Source organism: Rhinolophus sinicus, linkage group LG02 (assembly GCF_036562045.2).
Source record: "Rhinolophus sinicus isolate RSC01 linkage group LG02, ASM3656204v1, whole genome shotgun sequence".
NCBI classification, from domain to species: Eukaryota; Metazoa; Chordata; class Mammalia; order Chiroptera; family Rhinolophidae; genus Rhinolophus; species Rhinolophus sinicus.
Genome location: NC_133752.1, coordinates 97578598 through 97600498, shown reverse-complemented (window position 1 = coordinate 97600498; position 21901 = coordinate 97578598). Strand labels below are relative to the sequence as shown.

The 21901-nt window shown below is 35.7% G+C and overlaps 1 protein-coding gene across 7 annotated transcripts in view; it reads right to left on the bottom strand.

Annotated features, from left to right (window-relative positions):
- The window catches only part of MYO3A (myosin IIIA), a 217461-nt gene that overhangs the window by 116256 nt on the left and 79304 nt on the right, over positions 1–21901 (bottom strand). For 6 of the 7 annotated variants that reach the window (XM_074324949.1, XM_074324950.1, XM_074324952.1 and 3 more), the window contains 4 exons: positions 12911–13010; positions 10802–10918; positions 1048–1152; positions 860–943 (listed from right to left, as the gene is read on the bottom strand). In XM_074324949.1, coding sequence (XP_074181050.1) covers positions 860–943; positions 1048–1152; positions 10802–10918; positions 12911–13010 — 406 coding nt within the window. The remainder of the gene's footprint in view (positions 1–859; positions 944–1047; positions 1153–10801; positions 10919–12910; positions 13011–21901) is intronic. The other variant, XM_074324951.1, reaches the window with a different exon arrangement.

Genomic DNA, 21901 nt, shown 5'->3' with positions numbered 1-21901 from the left:
TTTCTTCTGTTCATTTTTAAATTATTTGATTTCTTATTGAGTTTTTAAGTTTATATATGAAAGATGCAATGTTTTATCAGATATTTAACATTCAAAAAGTTTGTTTGAATCTGTAGCTTGTGGTTTCATTTTCTTCACAGTGTCATTCAGAGAACAGAAGTTCTTAATTTTGGTGAAATCTAATTTTTTTCCTTTATGGATTATGCTTTTTATGTTGTATCTAACAACTATTGTAGCTATGTAGTTAAATCGCAAAATCAGGTAATGTTGTTCTTTTTCACAAACCAATTTGTGGACAATTAACATGTTAATAACATTAAGCCTTTTAATCCATGAACATGGTCTACCTCTTCATTTATTTAGGTCTTTTAAAATGTCTTTTAACAACTTTCCTTACTTTTCAGCATACAACTCTTGCATACATTTTATAAGATTCAGATTTAAACAGATCATGGTTTTTGTTGCTATTTAAGTGATACTTTTAAATTTCAATTTCCAAATGATCATTGCTGGTATATGTGTATAATATATAAATAAAATTTATTTTTGTAATATTAACTCCTCTTTAACCTACTAATAACAAAAGGAGAGAAAGTAAAAAAAGTATTCACTGAATGTGCTGGGGCTATAAAAGAGAGAAAGTGAGATTTATAAAACTTTGCTGACTAAGAGTGAGAAAGGTAAAATATCCTCAAAACAGAGTGTATGTTTTTACATTGCTTGTCATATTTTAAACAAATGTGTTTTATCATTTCTGTGCATTACTAAATGTGAAAATTAGCGAATATTAATCTAATCAGGTATATTAGGTTCTGAAATATAACAAATACCTGTTAGGTCAGAGAAAAATACACTGTACCTTTCCAAGAACCGTCAGCTGCTGAACTAAAAGATGAGCACTTTCAGTCTTTCCAGCACCACTTTCTCCAGAAATAACAATGCACTGCACAGTGAGAAAAGAAAATTGTAAGAAGACTTTATCCTCACAAAATTCAGCTGCCATTAAGAAACTAAGAGAGGAGTTTCTAAGAGTGTGAGACTCCTTACCTGATCTGAATTATATGTTATCATAGACTGGTAGCTGAAGTCAGCCATTGCAAAAATGTGAGGTGGATTGGCAGTTCTCTTTGCTCCAATATATAGCTTGGAATGCTAAGGGTTTAAAAAATACACATTCTGTAGTAGCACTTTTGTTTTTGTTTAAACCCAAGATTATTTAGAGGTACAGCTCCAATTTTTAAAGCAAAACATAAATCAAAATAAAGTTTCATACCACCTCACATATATACACAATTATGTAAAATAAAAGCGTGACATATAGCAGCTCAGAAATATGATATGACAATGATATGATATCACTCTGGAAGCAGTATTTAAAAGAAGACTCTTTTGGATGTGCATACCACATCCAAAAGAGAACTTAAGGTTTGAAAATACTATTATTTCTTTAAATGATATGACACTTTATAAACAAGACAATCAGGTATTATTTTGTTTACTGTTCCTTGGATAAAATAATGTCTGACATACAATCACTACTTTTTTCCTTTCACATCATTTAACATATAATCTCTCATTTTATTTTTCCAAGATTATATAGTTAATTGATAGCAGAATTTGCACTAAACCCCAAATCTTCTGACACTTAAGTCAAGGTTCATAAACATGCCATTGTTCTTGTAAATTTTAAGGTGGTAGAGGATGACAGAATTATATCTTTTTCACATGCAAAAAATAACTTACATGCAGTATTAAATAATTTTCTAGAGTACTCAAATAACTTGCAGAGAATCAGTCCAGTTAAAAATAAAAAAACAGTGACGTCAGAAACATGGTGGCGTGAGGGGTCCCCCTTGATCTCTCCCTTTGAAGTTACAACAAGTTGAACGGCTATAATTCAACAAAGGATTCCCTATGCAACACACAAACACATCTGAGAGATCCATGCATTGAAACATCTGAAGGTGGGTGAATCGGGGTGAACAGGGGAGGAGGGAAGGGAGAAGAGCTGAGACGGGGCCATAGATGCAGCCCAGAGCTCACTGCGGTCCCAGGAGAGGGGAGGGGTGAGACCTCAGGTGTGCTCTCTGTGGCTCTGAGCAATCCTGCCCGAGTGATCAGCATATGAGGGGTGATCGAAAAAAAGGTGAATGTTTAAATTAAAAAAAAAATGTATTACAGTAAAAGACACATTGCCATTAACCCCCCTCAAAATATTCCCCCTCGCTTTGAACACACTTATCCTATTGTTCTTGCCACCTTCTGAGGCACTTCTGGAAGTCCTCTTTTGTGAATATCTTTATTTCATCCTCCATCATGACAATGCTCCATGTCACACATCATTTCTGGTATAGCAATTTCTGTCAAATAAAAGCATTACGGTGTGTCCTCGTCTACCTTATTCATGGGATCTGGCACCATGCAACTTCTGGCTCTCCCCCAAAGTCAAAATGATGCAGGACATCGAGGCAGCCACAGCAGCACAACTAAAGACACTCAAGAAAGGACTTCTAGAACTGCTTCAGAAAGTGGCAGTAATGATGGAATAAGTGTGTTCAAAGTGAGGGGGAGTATTTTAAGGGGGATTAATGGCAATGTGTCTTTTACTATAATTAATTTTTAAAAAATTTAAATATGCACCATATTTTTTTTTTATCATACCTCGCATAATACGGCTGAACCCAGATGATCATGGCAGAGACCTCGGGGCAAAGACCAAATACAGAAGTGTGACAGCTGTGATCTAGCAGTCCTCATTGCAGGGCAGAAAACAAAGCCACAGAGCCTGGCCAACTCTCCCAATCCCCCCAGAACTAGGCTCCCCAACACCCTCCCAGTGTTAGCAGTGGGCTCCAGAAGAAACTGCAGCAGTGCCAGATGAAAGAACAGAATATCTACAGCCCTGAGAACTGGAGAGATATTTCCTGGGTGGCAGACACACACTGCAGCTAATTCTAGTGCCAAGGGAGGAAATATAGGGGCGAGGAAGCTGTGGACTGGCAGTTGCCATTACACAGAGGAGAACAAAGACATAAACACACCAGCAGCCTCTCCCAGCCCACTCCGCCCCCACCTTTGATAGCTGATCACAGCTGGGCACCCAGGGCTGTCAGGCAGCACATCTGGCTGCACTGGGATTTCAGGGGTTCAGAAAGCTATCGCTTACCACATCCTCCCACAGAGATGGTGCTCAGAAACCGAGGTGACCTGATCACAGAAGAGAAGCCCACCTCCCCAGGATATCATCTACTGCGAGAAGCCAAAACAGGGCAAAATAAATAAAATGCTCCAGTGCTACCCACTGGAAAACAAAAGAAATACCTCTTCATTTCAACCTGCTGCAGAATTCATTCTGGTAGATGCCCAGAAAGAGAAATAATCCATCAATTATGGTGAACAACAAAAGTCACAAGGCAGCTCAGAAAGAAAATGAAAAATCTCCAGAAAATAAACTTAAAGACATGGAAATATGTGACTTAAATGACAGAGAATTCAAGATAGCAGTTCTGAAAAAACTCAGTGAGATGTAAGAAAACTCTGATAGGCAGTTGAATGAACTCAGAAGTAAAATTAACGAACAAAACGGATACTTTACCAAAGAGGTTGAAATTTTATAAAAGAACCAAATAGAAATTCTGAAGCTGAAGAACTCAATAAAAAAAATAGAAGAATAAAATAGCGAGCTTAGGAAATATAGCTGACCAGATAGAAGAATTAATGATATTGAAGACAGAAATCTAGAAATGACGCAGATGGAAGAAGAGACTTGAAAGTTAAAAGAAAAGAAAAGACTCTATAAGAATTATATGACTCCATCAGAAAGAACAATGTAAGAATAATGGGTATACCAGAAGGAGAAGAGAGCGAGAAGGGAACATAGAGCCTATACAAACATGTCCGCTGGTTGTAGCGTGAACCGTCCCGACATCCTCCTGCGCTGCCCTGCTGGCCGGCACTGACCCAGCTGGAGTTCTGCCTCCCTCCTCTGGAGACTCTCTGGGGGCTGGCAGCTTCCACCCATGTGGGCCAGCTTCTCCACTAGGGACCAGTCCCATGCCTCCCCAGGAGGACCCCAACCTCCCGGGCTGGGCTTCTGCGGTCAGCTTTGGGCTTACTGCCCACCAGATTGGGGAGGTGCCTGTCTTTGCACTCAGCTTCCTGGGAAGCTCATTTCACTTCAGGAAAGCTGCTGCTGGAGGCCTTGCTCCAGGTTTAAGCAGATACCAAAGTGTTCCCACCAGCCACTGCCTGCCTCCACCAAGCAAGGGGCCACCCTCCTTTATTCCAGGGAGATGCTGGGAAGGCCCTGGACTTGCATACCCTTGGCAGCACCTGGCATCCGAACTGCCCTTAGAAATGGAAATCAGCCTGGCTGGGGCCAGGTAGGCCCACACTCTGCTCTGGAGTTGACTGGCTGTGTAATTTTTTGGATGAATCACTTGGCGTCTCTGGGCTTCACCATCTCCCTCTGGGGAAGTGGAGAGAATCCAAGTGTCCTCCCTATGCTGGTGTGGGGAAGGTCACAAGTGCTAGAAACACTCAGCAGGCTCTAAGGGTTAGTTAGAAGCCTCAGGGCAGCGCCTGGAATAGCGAGAATTTAAAGACGTGCAGAGAAACCAAGGTAGGCTCTCTTCCTACCCACTTGCCTCCCAAACTTGGCTTTCTGGGTTCACTGTGAGAAGTTGGCGATGTGGAGACATATGGGCCCAAGGACCCCACACACTGCCTCCCCTACTTGGACCTCACCAGCTCAGGCCCTTGTGACAGTTGGGGGAACCTAGAAATGACCCCAAGTCTTTAAAAAGTGCCCCAGGAAAGCAGCAGGCAGAGCTTAACACCAGAGCCAATTCTAGCTTCCCCTTCACTGCAGTTAATATTTAAATCCCTCTCCCTCACATCACTTTGTTTTGTTGTCTTTATAGCATTTTGTCGCTGCCTGAAATTTTAATAGTCATTTGTTTGCTTGTTTATTGTCAATTCTCCTTGCCCAGCATGCACATGCGTGTGCACATGCGTATGTACACACACACACACACACACACACACACACACACACACACCTTCTTTAGGACAGAGGCTCCCACCTCAGCACCTGGCTTGGTAATCAGGTGCCTGCTGAGTATGTGAACCAATAAATAAAATCACTTTGCCTCCCCTGTGAAATGGGCTTCCCTTGAGGGGATCTTGGAAGGGTAAAAGTTAAAACAAACAAACAACAAGAACACCCGCCCCCAAACCCAACCATATGCTGCCTTCAAGAGACATCTCAGCTGCAAGGACAAATATAGACTCAAAATGAAAGGGTGGAAAATGATACTCCAAGCAAATGGCATCCAGAGAAAATCAGGTGTATCCATATTTATATCTGACACAGATTTCAAGATAAAACAGGTAACGAGACAAAGAAGGACATTTCATAATGATAAAGGGGACTATACAACAAGAAGACATAACAGTCATCAATATATACACCCCCAATTAGGGAGCACCGAAATATACCAAGCAACTACTAACAGAACTAAAGGGAGAAATTGACCAAAACACAATTATAGCAGGGAACCTAAATACATCATTAACAGCTATGGATAGATCATCCAAACAGAAAATAAGTAAGGAAATATCAGCCCTAAATAACACATTAGACCAAATGGACATGATTAACATTCAGAATCTTTCATCCTAGAACACCAGGCTACACATTCTTTTCTAGTGCACGTGGAACATTCTCAAGGATAAACCACATGTTGGGACACAAAACTAGCAAATTTAAGGAGACTGAAATCATATCAAGCATATTCTCCAACCACAATTCTTTGAAATTGGAGATCAACTGCGAAAAGAAAGCAGGAAAAAATGTAAAGATTAAACAACATGCTCCTAAAGAACAAGTGGGTCAAAGAAGAAATAAAAGGAGAGATCAAAAGATACATAGAAACAAATGCAAATAAAAATACATTGTATCAAAATGATTGGGATACTGCAAAAGCAGTATCAAGAGGAAAATTTATATCATTACATGCCTATTTCAAGAAACAAGAAAAATCTCAAATAAACAACCTAACAGTACATCTTTAAAAAAACTACTAAAAGAAGAACGAATAAAACCCAAAGACAGCAGAAGGAAGGAAATAATAAAATTTAGAGCAGAATTAAATGAAATAGAGAACAAAAAGACCATAGGAAAGATTAACGCAACAAAGACATGGTTCTTTGAAAAGATTAATAATATTGACAAACCCTTGGCTAGACTCACTAAGGAACAAAGAAAAAAGACACAAATAAACAAAGTCAGAAAAGACAAAGGAGAAGTTATAATGGACACCACAGAAATACAAAGGATCTTCCAAAAATACTATGAAGGACTATATGCCACCAAATTCAATAACCTAGTAGAAATGGACAAGTTCTTAGAAACATATAACCTTCCTAGACTGAATCACAAAGAACTGGAAAATCTAAATAGACTGGTCAACAGTAAGGAAATTGAAACAATCATCCAAAACCTCCCCTAAAGCAAAAGTCCAGATTACTTCACTAGTGAATTCTATCAAACATTCACAAATGATTTAATACCTGTCCTCCTCAAACTCTTCCAAAAATTTAAAGAAGAGGTAATACTTCCCAACTCATTTTATGAGACTAACGTTACCCCAATACCAAAACCTGATACCACAGACCAATATTTATGATGAATACAGATGCAAAAATCCTAAACAAAATACTAACAAATCGAATACAACAATACATTAAAAAGATTATACAACACAATAAGTGGGGTTCATTCCAGGGGCATGAGGATGGTTCAACATACACAAATCAATCAATGTGATACACCACACAAACAAAATAAAGGCTAAAAATCATATGATCATATCAACAGATTCAGAAAGAGCATTGGACAAGATATGACATCCATTTATGATTAAAATACCAAATAAAATGGGTATAAAAGGAAAGTGCATCAACATAATAATGGTCATACATGACAAACCCTCAGCAAATATTGTAAGTAGGGGTGAAAAAATAAAAAACCTGAAAGCTTTTCCTCTCAGTTCAGGAACAGGACCGCGATGCCCCCTCTCACCACTGTTATTCAACATCGTATTGGAAGTCCTCGCCAGAGCAATCAGGCAAGAGAAATAAATAAAAAGCATCCAAATTGGAAATGAGGAAGTTAAACTGTCACTTTTTACAGATGACATGATTCTTTATACAGAAAGCCCTAAAAATTTTACCAAAAACTATTAGAAACAATAAAAAAAATACAGTAAAGTTGCAAGATACAAAATCAATGTACAAAAATCCATTGCATTCCTATTCACTAACAATGAAATTTCTGAAAATGAAAATAAACAATTCCTTTCCCAATTGCAACAAAAAGAATAAAATACCTAGGAATAAACTTAACAAAGAATGTGAAGGACCTACATGCTGAAAACTATGAGGCATTATTAAAAGAAACTGAAGAAGACACAATGACATGGAAAGACATTCGTGTTCATGAACTAGAAGAATCAACATAGTTAAAATGGCCGTATTACCCAAAGCAATACACAGATTTAATGCAATACCCATCAAAATTCCAATGGCTTTTTTCCAAAAGTAATAGAACAAAAACAGCAGATTTGTATGGAATAACAAAAGTCTTGAATAGCAATCCTTTTTTGTTAACAAAAAAGAACAAAGCTGGAAGTATCATACTTCCTGACTTTAATTCATACTACAAAGCAACAATACTCAAAACAGCATAGTATTGGCAGAAAAACAGACACACAGACCAATGCAGTAGAACTGAGAACCCAGAAATAAACCCACATATGTATGGGCAGGTAATTTTCAACAAAGGAGTCAAAAACATACAACAGAGAAAAGAAAGCCTCTTTCTTCAATAAATGGTTGCTGGGAAAATTGGACAGCCATGTGAAAAAGAATGAAACTAGACTGTCACCATATACCAAAATTATAGAGTCAAAATGGACAAAAGACCTAAACGTAAGACCTGAAACAATAAATTGCATAGAAGAAAGCACAGGTACTAAACTTATGGACCTTGGTCTTAGAGAGTATTTTATGAATTTGACCTCAAAGGCAAGGGAAGTAAGAGCAAAAATAAATGAATAAGAGTATATCAAGCTAAAAAGCTTCTGCACAGCAAAAGAAATCATCAACAAAACAAACAGGCAACCAACTGAATGGGAGAAGATATTTGTAAAGAACATCTCCAATAAGAGATTAATATCCAAAAAATACAAGAACTCATACAACTCAACAACAAAAAACAAACACAATGCAGTTAAAAAATGGGCAGAAGACCTGAACAGACACTTCTCCCAAGAAGACAAACAAACGGCCAACTGATACATGAAAAAATATTCAACTTCACTAGCTATTAGGGAAATGCAAATCAAAATCACAATGAGATACTACCTCACACCTGTTAGAATGGCTATTATCAACAAGAAAAGTAATAACTAGTGTTAGAGAGGTTGTGGAACCCTCATACACTGCTGGTGGAAATATAAACGGATCCAACCACTAGGGAAAAGAGTATGGAGTTCCTCAAAAAATTAAGAATAGAATTATCATACAACACAGCAATTACTCTTCTGTGTATCTACTCAAAAAAAATCTGAAAAAATTTATCCATTAAAAATATACCATAGTTTGCTGTGTATAATGTGCACCCACATTTTTGGCCCAAACTTTCAGGGGAAAAAACATTTTGTTTTAATTTTTTAATTCAAAATTTTATTTGTTTAAATTTAGGTACTTGTTTTTTATACTATAAAGGAATTTTAGCATTTATTTTTTAAACATATTATGGTACAAGAATTTTATGTAACAAATAATTATAAAACACAAGAACAGATGCAAGGTACAAGAAATTTTATGTACCGGTATCAAGTTTACGATATTTATACATCATAGAAGGTCAAGAAATCTTTGTTGTTGCAGGTTTGTTGTAAGTTCAACAAAACCGATTATCATATTCCAGGGTATTATTTGCATATGGATATTGTTATTGATTTCTAGAGTTACATTTTTAACTCATAAGCATAAATAAAAGAATTAAAAACATTTATATAGATATGGAATTAGTACTACCTGTGTATAATGTGCAACCTTATTTTTCCCTCACAGCTTTGGGCAAAAATATGCACATTATACAAGGCAAAATACCGTATATACCCTGATGTTCATTGCAGCATTATTCACGGTGGCTAATACATGGAAACAGCCACAATGTCATTTGATAGATGACTGGATAAAGAAGATGTGATATATATATATATATATATATATATATATATATATATATATATATATATATATATATATATATAGTTGAAAATGGCAGTATATATGCTATATATATATATAGTATTGCACCCTCTGTATATATAGTAATACACACAATGGAGTATTACTCAGCCATAAGATGAAATACTGTCATTTTCAACAATATGGATGGATCTTGAGATTATCATGCTAAGCGAAATAAGTCAGACAGAAAAAGTTGAGAACCATATGACTTTATGCTTATGTGGCATATAAAACTGAAAGCAACAAATGAACAAGACAAACAAACAAACACACAAATCATAGACAAAGGCAATCATTTAGTGGTTACCAGAGGGTAAAGGGGGTCAAATATATGGTGATAGAAGGAGAACTTATTTTGGGTGGTGAACACAAAACGCAATATATAGATGCTGTATTATAGAAATGTCCACTTAAAACCTATATAATTTTACTAACCAATGTCACCCCAATAAATTTAATAAAAATTTAAAAAAATCTGACTTTGACAAGTTAAAAAATGTATCTTGACAAGAACCAAGAGATATAAACCAATTATATTATGAGATCAACTTTATTGCTCGTAAAATTGTTTTAGATATAATATTATTCATCATATTGTCTCATAGCTTTATAAGGTTAATGAAAGCATTATTTTTTGATAAAGTCTATATATACGCGCGCACACTCACACACACACACACACACACACACACACACACACACACACAAAGGGTGCCAGAAAAATGTATACACATTTTAAGAAAGGAAAAAACTGTATTAAAATTATGCGGATGGTAACCACTTTGAGCACCTCTTGTAATTGCAGAATTCAAACGTGATGTGTATTCAACTTTTGTTATCGGTATATATTGAATATTACAATTTTAATACAGTTTTTTTCTTTCTTAAAATGTATATACATTTTTTTGCCACCCTCTGTATATATTAACAAAAATGAAAAACAGCATAGTTTAATTACAGAAACCTATTCTATATTTAAACCATTAGGGGTTGAATAATCTATTATTACATACTTACATTAATAAAACACACATTGTCTAATATTAAAAACAAATCACTATGTCAATAGGAATATTTAAATTCATAATGACAATATTTATAGCCATTAAGTATATATTACCAACAGAAACGATGTAATTATACTTTTGACTATCCCTTACTTGGTTCAGAGATAGACATTATGTATACATCTTTTTAGGCATCTGTTTATTGATATGATACCTAGTATAGACTAATTACGAATAACTGGATGCAATTAAAACTGTGTCACATACTATTGGAAAAACGAAGAGCACATACTACAATCAGATTGATTCTTTTTCTCTTTTTTTCCCTATCTCTATGTTTTAACAATAATTATTTAACTGTTTATTCAAGGCTCTGAATAAAACTTACTTTGGCACCATTTAAATTAATTTAAATATCTGAATAGTGTAATTATTAGTACAAAGTAAGAAATGCAAGACACACCACATACCTCTGTGGAATAAAGACCCAGACTCTGGAAAGGGTTAAGAGCAATGAGTATATCTCCCACATACATATAAACCTGATCTCTGGAATAACATTTCTCCAGCTGCTCTGAGACTGTATTCTATAACAAAACAAAAAATAATTTCTTTTTCTTAAAAATCATTTATGGTCAATTACAATTTAAAAAGTAAACAATAATAAATAAAACATCTGGAATCTGGACCAAGGCTCAGAAAGAAATAGATGTATTGCTTGTAAGAAGTATAACATTGGGTCAGCAACTCCCTTTTCACTGAGCAGGCATTTTCTTTAGTTTTGAGAGCCATAGAGAGATGTCATTGTTACCTGTGTTTTCCAAAGGACACATTTGATATTACAGTAACATTTTATACACATACAGAGGGCGACAAAAAATGTATACACTTTTAAAAGGAAAAAACTGTATTAAAATTGTAATACTCAATATATACCGATAACAAAAGATGAATACAGGTCACGTTTGACTTTTGCAATTACAAGAGGTGCTCAAAGTGGTTACCATCAGCATAACTTTAATACAGTTTTTCCTTTCTTAAAATGTGTACACAGTTTTTTGCACCCTCTGTATATATAGTATTAGGTTGATGCAAAAGTAATTGCGATTTTTGCAATATTTTTAACTTTTTATACTGCAATTACTTTTGCACCAACCTAATATTACATGTATTATATAGTATAATAATAAAACACATATATACATATATATGTAATGCTTTCAAGGAAGTAAATAAATGCAGAAGATGAAATAAAAAGAAAGAAAACTAAAAAAGGACAGGGAAGATACAGTGAACATGATTCTATTGCAAATCGAGGTTATTCGGTGGCTGTGGAATGTCCTAGCCCTTTGCTTAGACATTTGATTTTATGAGGCAGAAGGAAAGTTCAGAAAAGTAACTGTCATAGTTGCTAAATCATGAGTACGTGGAATCAATGTTAATAGCATCAGAAATCATCATTTATAGTACACGACACAAGAGAGGAACAAAAGATCTTAAGTAAAAAAAGAGACAAAACAGAAAGCTCAGACAATACAAACAGACAAACTCAGTGTTTAACACAATATGTCAGCAATATAGATCAGCAAAGCCTTCTTTATGATCCACAAGCCTAGAAATTCACATCATTGGAAAATTTGATACATAAGGATTCAGAAAGGTTTTGGCAATCTCTGACTTGCAAACACGATTTGATTAAAAGATGTTTGATGTTCACAAGAGAGGTTATTTTGAGGAAGTACTTGAGTTTTTATACAACCCTAAATTTACAAAATGACTACTTCTGTTCAGAAAATATCTCCTAATGTGTTACATTTCTGAGCAAAATGCTCAGGCATGTATCAGAAGTATTAAGAAAAACCAAAAATCTGCTGATCAAGCAGGATAGAGATCCCAACCTTTCACTGAAAAGAACTATTCATTTCTCTAATGATTTGATTATCTGGAATACAGGGGGGTGAGGGGAAAGGAGGCTGAAACTATAATTTACTGGCTTGGATTTGTGCCTTCACAAGTGATGTCAGAACTATTTCTGAGGTCATGGGAATAAGGAGTTTCAAGCAGAATTCAGTGCCCTGGAAGGTTAGCTCCGTGAGAGCAGGGCTTTGTGATTCCACGAAGGGGACCACTGGCTGTGGTAACAGACAGGCTCTCGAGGGATCTTGGAGGCCTCTAGCTACTGTCACTGAGAGGAACAGAAAAGGAGTAAGAGGAAGGATGCCACATGGAGGTTGTAGGAGGCTAGTTTTTGACCTCAGTAAATCATCCCTTTGAAACTCCTAGAAAGAATTCAGGGGAATAAGGGTCTGTGACCAATAAGCAATTCATGCTAGTGGGAATACAAACCTTTGTAATTTGAGTATCAAAAAAAGAAAAGAATTGACACCAGGATGGAGTGATCTGCAGATTTGAGTTATTAATATATGTATTAAAACTGAAGATAAGAGAGAGAATCAGGAAGCAAAGAGACAAAGAAAGCATGAGACGTACAGAGTTGTTCAAACAACCTCCTGCTCACATCACTTCTATACATTAAAAAAATCTAGAATGTTTAAGTTCAATTAAACTGAGTTTCTTACCTCATCCAAAACTTCTAGGGTTGCCAAATCATCTACATCCTTCAGACCAGATATTAGAGATCTGCTGAAGTTACTTTTCTTGGTATGAATACGCTCATGTCTGTGAAGCAATACAAAGAGAAAAACCGTTCTGATTTGAGAACTTATTACTGATCATAATGGAAGTAAGTTTTAGATTCATATAAGACTGAAAAACTTCTACGAAGCTGATTTACTAAAATTCAATGGTAACTATTTACCAGAAAGTAATCTAATGCATTTTGATCTGTTTGTTTTCTCCATTGGAAAAATGTACAATGTCGAACTTACTTCATGGATGATCAAAAGAATTCATTATTTCTATCAAGGACTATCCTATATATAAATTTTTAAAGCTTCCTCTAAATTCCTATGCGTGATTTAATCTTCTACAAAGTAGTGAGTCAAAGAGATTTGAATTCATTAGATTTCCAGTTTTGTCAGAGGTGTGCGAGGCCATTGGTGGTCAAGAACATAATTGAAAAAAATTATTGTTCAACAAAATTTAAGAGGAATACAAAATAAACCACACTGGATTTTCAAAAGATTAAGTGTATTCAGAAAATTGATTTCAGACCCTAAGAAGTTTATTTTCAAATTAAAACATTTCAGCAACTTTCACGAACAGCATCAGGATCTTGATTTGATATGAAGACCAGAGAAATTGCTGAGATAAACACAGGGGTTTGTTTCAACTTTTCTGGAACGAAAATTATCATCCACTTTATTTTGACCAAAATTTTATTTTCCATGTATATTTTTGGACGTACTTTTAAGCATTTGAATTTGTCTATTAGTAAAAGGGAAAAAAGTAAATAGTGAGGAATAATAAGAATCACACCATTCACTTAGTAAACTTTAATGCTTTCTCATTGCTTAGAGAATTAAGTCACCGCCTCTATCTACAGCCAACCCTCCTTTTGTGCACTAGATTCTGTCCCCTCTCACTTATTCAAGGACATTACTCCTTCCTCTGTCACTCCTACATCACTCATTTTCCCTTCTCAGCTGTTATAGCACCCATCTCAAAAAAAAAACAACAAACAAATGAACAAAAACACCTTTCCCTGAATTTCCTCCATCTACTATTCCATTTCCTTGCTTTATAGAGAAAATTCTCAAAAGAATTATTTATACTTAATCTCTTCAATTTCTCTCCATCCATTAAGAAAATGCATTTCAGCTGGGCTGTCATTGCTACACCCAGGGAAACAGCTTCTATTAAGCACATTAATGACCTTCACATTGCTAAATCCAGTGGTCATTCTAATCCTCATTTTACTTAACTTATCGGCAGCATATAATAGACTCCTTCTTGAATACATCCATCTTCGCTTCCTGTACGTCTCTCTTGATTCTGTTCCTCAACTGGCTGGCATCTCCATCTGAGTATCTTTTTCTGGTTCGTCCACGTCTTTCTGTGACATTTTAGAGTCTCCCAAGCTTCGGTTGTTGGAGCTATTTCCTTCTCTATCTACATGCACTTCCTGATTTCATAGCTTTTAATACCAGTCATGTACTGACAACTCTACTGATCTCAAGACTTCAGGATCCAACTGCTTACTCATCACTTCACTTGGAAGTCTAATAGGCAGACTTAACGCATTCCAAACCATGCTCCTGAACACCCCAGCCCCTCAATTCTCATCCCAGTAAGTGGTGACTCCATTCTTCTTATTCTTCAGGCAGAAAACCCTGAGAGTTATCCTTCTCTTTTTCTCATCCCCCTTATGTAATCTATACACAAATCCATTCAGCCCTATCATTAAATTATATTTAGAACCAAACATTTCTCACCACCATCTCCTCCACCATACTGATTCTCAATAGTCTCTCAAGTGGTTTCCCTCCTGTCAACTTTGCCTTTTTATACTCTTCTAAACACTGCAGGCAGAGTGATCTTTTAAAACATATGTAAAGTTTGTCCTTTGTTTTTGTTATTTCCTCCTTGACCCATTTATGTGATGAAACTTTATTCATTTTTCACTGTCCATTTCAAATTAAACCCCTTAGTATAATTCCATACACATCTTTCAGTACAAAAACATCTCAGTTAAGTCATTTTAGTCAATCGTTTGTGTATAGATCTTATTCCCTTTCCCAGATTGTAAACTTCCTCAGGATAAAGACATCTCGTCAATATATGGTGCTGGAACAACTGGACATCCACATGCAAAAAGAAATGTATCTAGACATTAACTTTACACCTTCATAAAAATGAAGTCAAAATGAATCATAGTCTTAAAACATAAAATTCAAAACTCTAAAACTCCTAGAAGATAACATAGGCAAAAAAAATCTAGATAACCTTGAGTTTGGAGGTAAGTTTTCAGATTCAATGCCAAAAACACCACCCATGAAAGAAAAAAATTGGTAAGTTGGATGTCATTAAAATTTAAAACTCTGATCTATGAAAGGCATTGTTAAATGAACAAAAAGCGGAGCTACAGACTGGGAGTAAATATTTGCAAATCATATATCTAAGACTTGTATCTAATAGTAAGAATAGTTTTACTCCTATTTGCAGTTATTAGATTCCTGCATAATAATGTTTGCAGCATTTACAAAAATGTATAATTATGCATTCATTTGTATGGATAATTTAGTTTATATTTAAATCCTTTACTACAATGTAAGCTGCAAGATGCACAAGATTATATGTCTTAGTTCCGCATTGTATCCCAGGAATAAGCAGATCATTTAGAACATACTAGGTCCTCAAAAAAAGTTTGTTGAATGAATAAATACCTATCCCCCATGATTTCTGGCACAGGATTGACACATAGTTAGTCTCCACTTTGTTGCACTCAACAAGTATCATTTTATTTATCCCCCTATTTCCAAAGATACTCATACATTATTTTTAAGAAAATAGAAAAAGAAATCCAACTATCCACTGATTTAAGTGAAGGGCCCTGAATTTTTCATCTGTTTTTATGGGCCCATTTGGCAGCTAAAGACTGTTCCTGGACAATGACAAGGAGATAGTGAAGAATAAAAGGATCAATATTTGGCTGGCTCGTACTCTCACTCTTCCACTCCTGTGAATTCTTCTTCCACGTTACTTTTGGTATTAGCTTCCAAAAACGTATCAAAGATTGTACAGTGATGATTAAAAACCTCAGATGGTTCCCCATTATCTACAGTATGACTTAAAAATTTTCTGGCATGGAATTCATGGACCTTCACAATCTGGCCTCAAACAACCTTTCCAGCATCATCAGCCATCATCTCTGTACAGAACATTCCCCAATATGTCAAGTATTTTCAAGATTTTGTGCTTTGCTCATTCTGTATTCTCTGCCTGGAATTATTTTTCCTTCCAGTGTGGCAAAATTCTACTTATGCAAAATCAGACTCAAATATCACTTTTTCTGTGAAGTAGTTGCACAGAAATTCCTTCTGTGAAAGAATTTCCAGAGAGAATATACTACTAGTAGAGCTGCGTTCAATTAGGTAATGTATGTTCATCATTCCTGCTGGACGGGGAGAAATTGTGGGAGAAAGCAAGGTTTGTTCATCTTTCTGTGCCTGGCATTAAGGATACGAAGATGTAAAATACAATTTTACAACTGAATTGAATAGGACTGAATTGCAATAGTGAGCTCTGCCCAAGAAGCCAGTGTGCAAAGAATAGTGTCTCCTAGAGTGAGCAATCCTATGCACTGCCCTTTTAGTTCATATCTCACCATTTCTGACAAGCCTCTTAATGATAAGGCAGCTCAGGTGCCAAAACCTGTCCAACCCACCATCCTCTTTGATAAAAAGTGTAACCACAATACACTTTTAATATTCACAGAATTTAATGGAAAAAATTAAATCTATCCTTTTTTATTTACCCAAGCCTGGCGGCTGTCAGACTATGTGATGGGGAAAAAGGATACGTGGAGGGAGGGGAGAGTATGCCATGTTCCTCAGACTCAGGGACGGCCCTGCACTTGGAACAGCAAGAGGCATGGTGGTCAATGGTGAGGTTGGACTCCGGGCACAATGAGAAGCCAATGAAATATTTTAATCCAAGGGTAGAGTGTGGAAACGATAGAATGGAGTAGCATATTCCAGTGGAAAATAAATCATTTTACCACACTGTAAAAACAAACATCATCGCTAAGTAAAGATACCTAAGAACAGTTAAAATTCTAGTAGTGAATACTTCATAACTTAGGATCATATATCTTAAGAATATATTATATGGTTAATGTGGCAGTTTAAATTAGTAGAGAAGGAAAAAATTCAAGACGTTGTGCTGGATCAGCTAATTAAAAATGTAGGAATTGTATACTCCATGTAACAATAAATTCCAGGTGGATTAAAAAATTTATACAATTAAAAATGGAGTCATAAACGTTCTAGAAGAAGATGCAAAAAAAGCTTGTGTAATAAAAGGGTAGGGATGGAAAATGTAAGCATGATAAGATAGAAAAGAGAATGAATAAAATGAAATTGATTTGACATGATAACAATTTTAATATAAATATAATAAAAACAGAAGTTAAAAGAGAAAATGGGAAAAATATTTGCAATATGTATGATGGACAAAAGATTAATATGTTTAATATATAAAGAACTCCTGAAACTCAATAAAAAGTACACTGCAAATAAGATACCACGGGATATTACGATGGTAATCTTATAACACAAAGATTGTAGGCTTGTCTATTTCAATTTGGGTAGATGAGTTTTTTTATTGGGAAAAAACCCTTCACTTCTATTACTATCATCATTTCCTAAAAAACATGTTATCATCAAAAAATGTTGAAAGCTAATAACCACCTTATCTAGATCAAGGATATCCAAGTTGCTAATCATATAATCTCTGTTGCATCTTCCAATCCTGGAATTTAAAAATTTGTCGACCTAAAGGGTTTGATAAATTTGTGTACTGAAAAATATTACCTAGGGAATGGTTGAGTGCTTCATTCCGAAGAGAAATTGTAGAGTCATTTTCTAGTAGAAAAGCTAGTAGAAAAACTAGCTTTTACTACTGAGACTGAATTTACTGGGGTAATTGTGAAGATATGTTGGCCCTATTCTAGAGTATGGTTCCATTATTAATACTTCGTTCTAATTAAAGGATGGAGGGGCTGAAGGAATGGGGCATGGCCAACAAGGTGGCAATGATGAACATAAAGTCAGGGAGGATTAGGGATTGACTGATAAATTATTAGACCTTAAATTCCAAAACAGTAACATGGAAAATCAAAAGTTACTTCTGAAGCTGTGTAAATCCTTTCCTCTGTTTAGGTTGTGGTATTAATGACACCAAAGTAATAGTTAACAGCAGGGGCTCTAGATTCACAATGCTCAGCTCAAAAAACAAAAAATTTGTGAGGATAAATAAAATGGATTATTTCATGTAAAATGCTGAATTAGAATGGGCATATGGAAATGCTTAACATAACAGCTATTATTATTCCAATTAAATGGTTCTGCCACTTCCTTGCCCTTGGGCAAGTAACTGACTCTGCTTCCTCAGATATAAATAGAAAGGATAATAGCCTTTTTCATAAGGCTGTTGTGAAATTAAATTATATAATATATGTAAAGTAATCCATTCAATGCCTCCTACGTTTACTAATTTGAACTATTATTATCATTATTACTTCTATGGTCATGGGTTCAGTCCTCATTTACTTCATATTTATATTTAACATTATTATACTTATATTTAACATTTACTTTTCATTTATATTTAATTACATTTTAAATTTATATTTACTTTATATTTAGTTGTCTTCACTCTCTTCTTGTTCCATAGATATCCCCTCTGTTCTCAACAAACATGAACTGTAAATGCATGACGCTGGTCTCAGCATCAACTGAGCAGACAGTGAGAAGAATCTGTACCCAGGCCTTGCTGATGAAGGATTCGTGAACATCGTTTTTGGAGTATTTCATTATATTTATTAAATCCTGTACACGCCCTGATGGTAGTATCTCAGCAGAAATTGTGCATTATATCAGACATAGGGAAATGATGCAAACCATTCTTTCTTTTTTTCTCCTCACTCTTCTCACTGCAGTGTTCAAGGCTGATTTTACAGGCCACAGTATGGAAGCCTCGTCAGGTGCTGGAGGAACATGGTGAAAAGGTACCTTGGCTCCAGCAAACTTTCCTCCCATCTGTTGCTGGTTTATGGTTGAGGTCAGTTTAACTGGAGAAGCCTCCTGGGACTGGAATTCCCTATTTGTATTTCTCTCATAACTGTATTTCTGCATCACCAATTACTGCTAGACAAAGGGAGGCTCTGGAAAGCATGGTCAGTGTTGCTGTCACTTGCTTGGGCCTTAAACATTATGGAAAAGAGGCCCCCCCAAAAAAAAAGAAAAAAAGATAGTGATAGCTACCATGACAAAGTAGCACTAGTGAGTGACTCACATTGACTCACATTTTTCCTCTTTCAAGTGGCATGATTAGTTGCATCAATAGTATTATTGTTCAGGTTTAAAATTAGCCTTTAAAAATCTACACAATTAACACTATCGAAGATCATAGGATGTAAGAGTGAGAAGAAAAGTTAAATATAATGCAGTCCAATTTCCTTTAATTTTAAGGATTGTGAAAAGTGAGGTCAGCAAGTATGTGATGGGTGCAGCCTGTGGCAAAATTCAGTGAGCCAGGTGATTAATATGACATTTCCATTCTTGTTCTGATCTGTTAGACTTCTCCTCCTCCACCACCACTACCACCACCAGCAGCAGCAGTAGCACCACCACCACCACCATCACCACAAGCACCACCAGCACCACCACCCCCAACCCCCCCCTACACACACATGGTAGAAACTTAAATTGTATATGTTTCAACATCCACTACTACATTCATTCATTTAACAACATTTAAATTTCTGGAGCATCTATTTTGTTTCACGCACTGTTTAGGAGCTGGGGTAAAACTCTTAAGACAACAGATAAGGCCCCGCTGACATGGGGCACACAATCTGATGGAAGATTTAATGATAAACATATTAAAAGTTAAGATAATCTCAGCTAGGACTGCTATGTCTGGACAGATCCATTTCTGAAGAAGAATATGTTAAAACCAAGGCGGTACAACCAGCTATTGCTTCAAATATACTCGACTAATTAACATAGCTATATTTGTTCATGTGGGTTTTGAAAATACATAAAATGTGCATAGTTAATTCAGGTACATAAAATTGGTTTATAAGAATTTTTTTCCATGAGTTAAACACTTTAAAAGCTATTAAAATTGTATTGACAATAGTCTAGTGGTTACCAGAAGGTAAGGGGGGTGAGGGGTGATAGATGAGGGTAAAAGGGATCAAAATATGGTGATGGAAGGAGAACTGATTCTGGGTGGTGAACACACAATGTGATATATAGATGATGTATTACAGAATTGTACACCTGAAACCTATGTAACTTTACTAACAATTATCTCCCCAATAAACTTTAATTAAAAAAAAATTGTAATGAATAATTAAGAAAAACTAAAGCATAGTCTGTGAATTAAAATGAAACAAGAATCAGCAATTGTAGAAATACTTTACATCTTCTTACATGTCTTTTTTGGTCACTAATGTTTCCTAAGCACCTACAACAGTAGCTGGGACATAGTAGGTACTCAATAAATACGTGTAAGATGAATACATGATTATTTTTGAAGAAAGATGTCTAGTCCAATCTTCATCATTATGTTAATATGATATCCACGTTTATCTGAAACAAACTGAATCCTGTGGAGTTTATTTGGGTAAGTAATAGCTTTAAATGATTTTTCTTAGTGTAATATTGGGTATTTCTTAAAATGAGTAAGTATATTTTCACAAGAACATCTAAAATGTTTCTATAATTTTATACACTCGTGAATATCTAATCAATTATGACTGATTATTGTTCTGGTTAACTTTCACTTTTCCAGCATCAAATAATTTTTTAAAAATATGCATACATTATTTGTTAGATTTAACTATATACCAAGTAGCAGACAGAACTGTAATGCAGAATTTTTTTATAGTTTAAAAAACACACATTTATAGGAAGTGACAGCTACAGATTTTGGAAGGGCATTTTCTTTAGAATATTCTGGTGTGATTTTAATAAAAACTTAGGTGTGCAATTCAATCCAACAATATTTATTGAGACCCTGCTATGTGCAAGGCACTTCCCTAAGTGCTGAGGGATTACTGTATGTGAAATAATATCCAGACCCTGCATTCGACTGAGTTTTAATCTAATGAGAGATTAGATTTCAAACAATACAAGGCATATGGCAAGTGATGACACGGAAGTAAAAATTGTTGTGGAAACAGCAAGGAGGAAATAATTCCATTCTGGTGAACTAAGAAGGGTTCTTGGTAGTTTAGCATTTAATCTTGGTGGTTAAGTAAAGAGGAGGGTTCTATCAGCTGAGGAAGAGTATTCATATCTGGGGTGGTGACTGGTGCGAGGTCAGATTTGAAAGAATAGCCTGTGTAGAGCGATCACTGCAGTGCATGTGCCCCAGGACAGTGATGACGTGCCATGGCCAGAAGGTAGAGTGCTAAAGTGCATGAGGTTGGGGGCTGAGGAAACTAGGTCGGGGGAAGGAGTGATTACTGAGAAATACAGATGTCTTAAATGCGAGTAAATCCCAACTGTCCAAAAAGCAAAGCATGATCTTCCACAGTAAAGCCTGGAACCCCTCCAGCATTTCTCATCTCGTTGACCGACACCACATCTAATTAGTGGCACACACCAGAAATCTCCAGAAATCTCTATCTCCCTCGCCTGCTATATCCAATCCCTCACCAAATTATGTTGTTTGCAACTCCTTAAAACTTCTTAAATGTCCATTTCTTTCCATCTCTCCATCTCTACTGAGGAGATAATGGTGCCACTGGTTGAGATGGAGGTGACTGGGGTTAGGAACCGTGAAACAGACAGGAGAAAAAAAATCAGATGTCATAAAAGCTACAGAACATATGTAAGAACAGTACAGAAAGTTTGCCATGGACTGCTGACTTGATA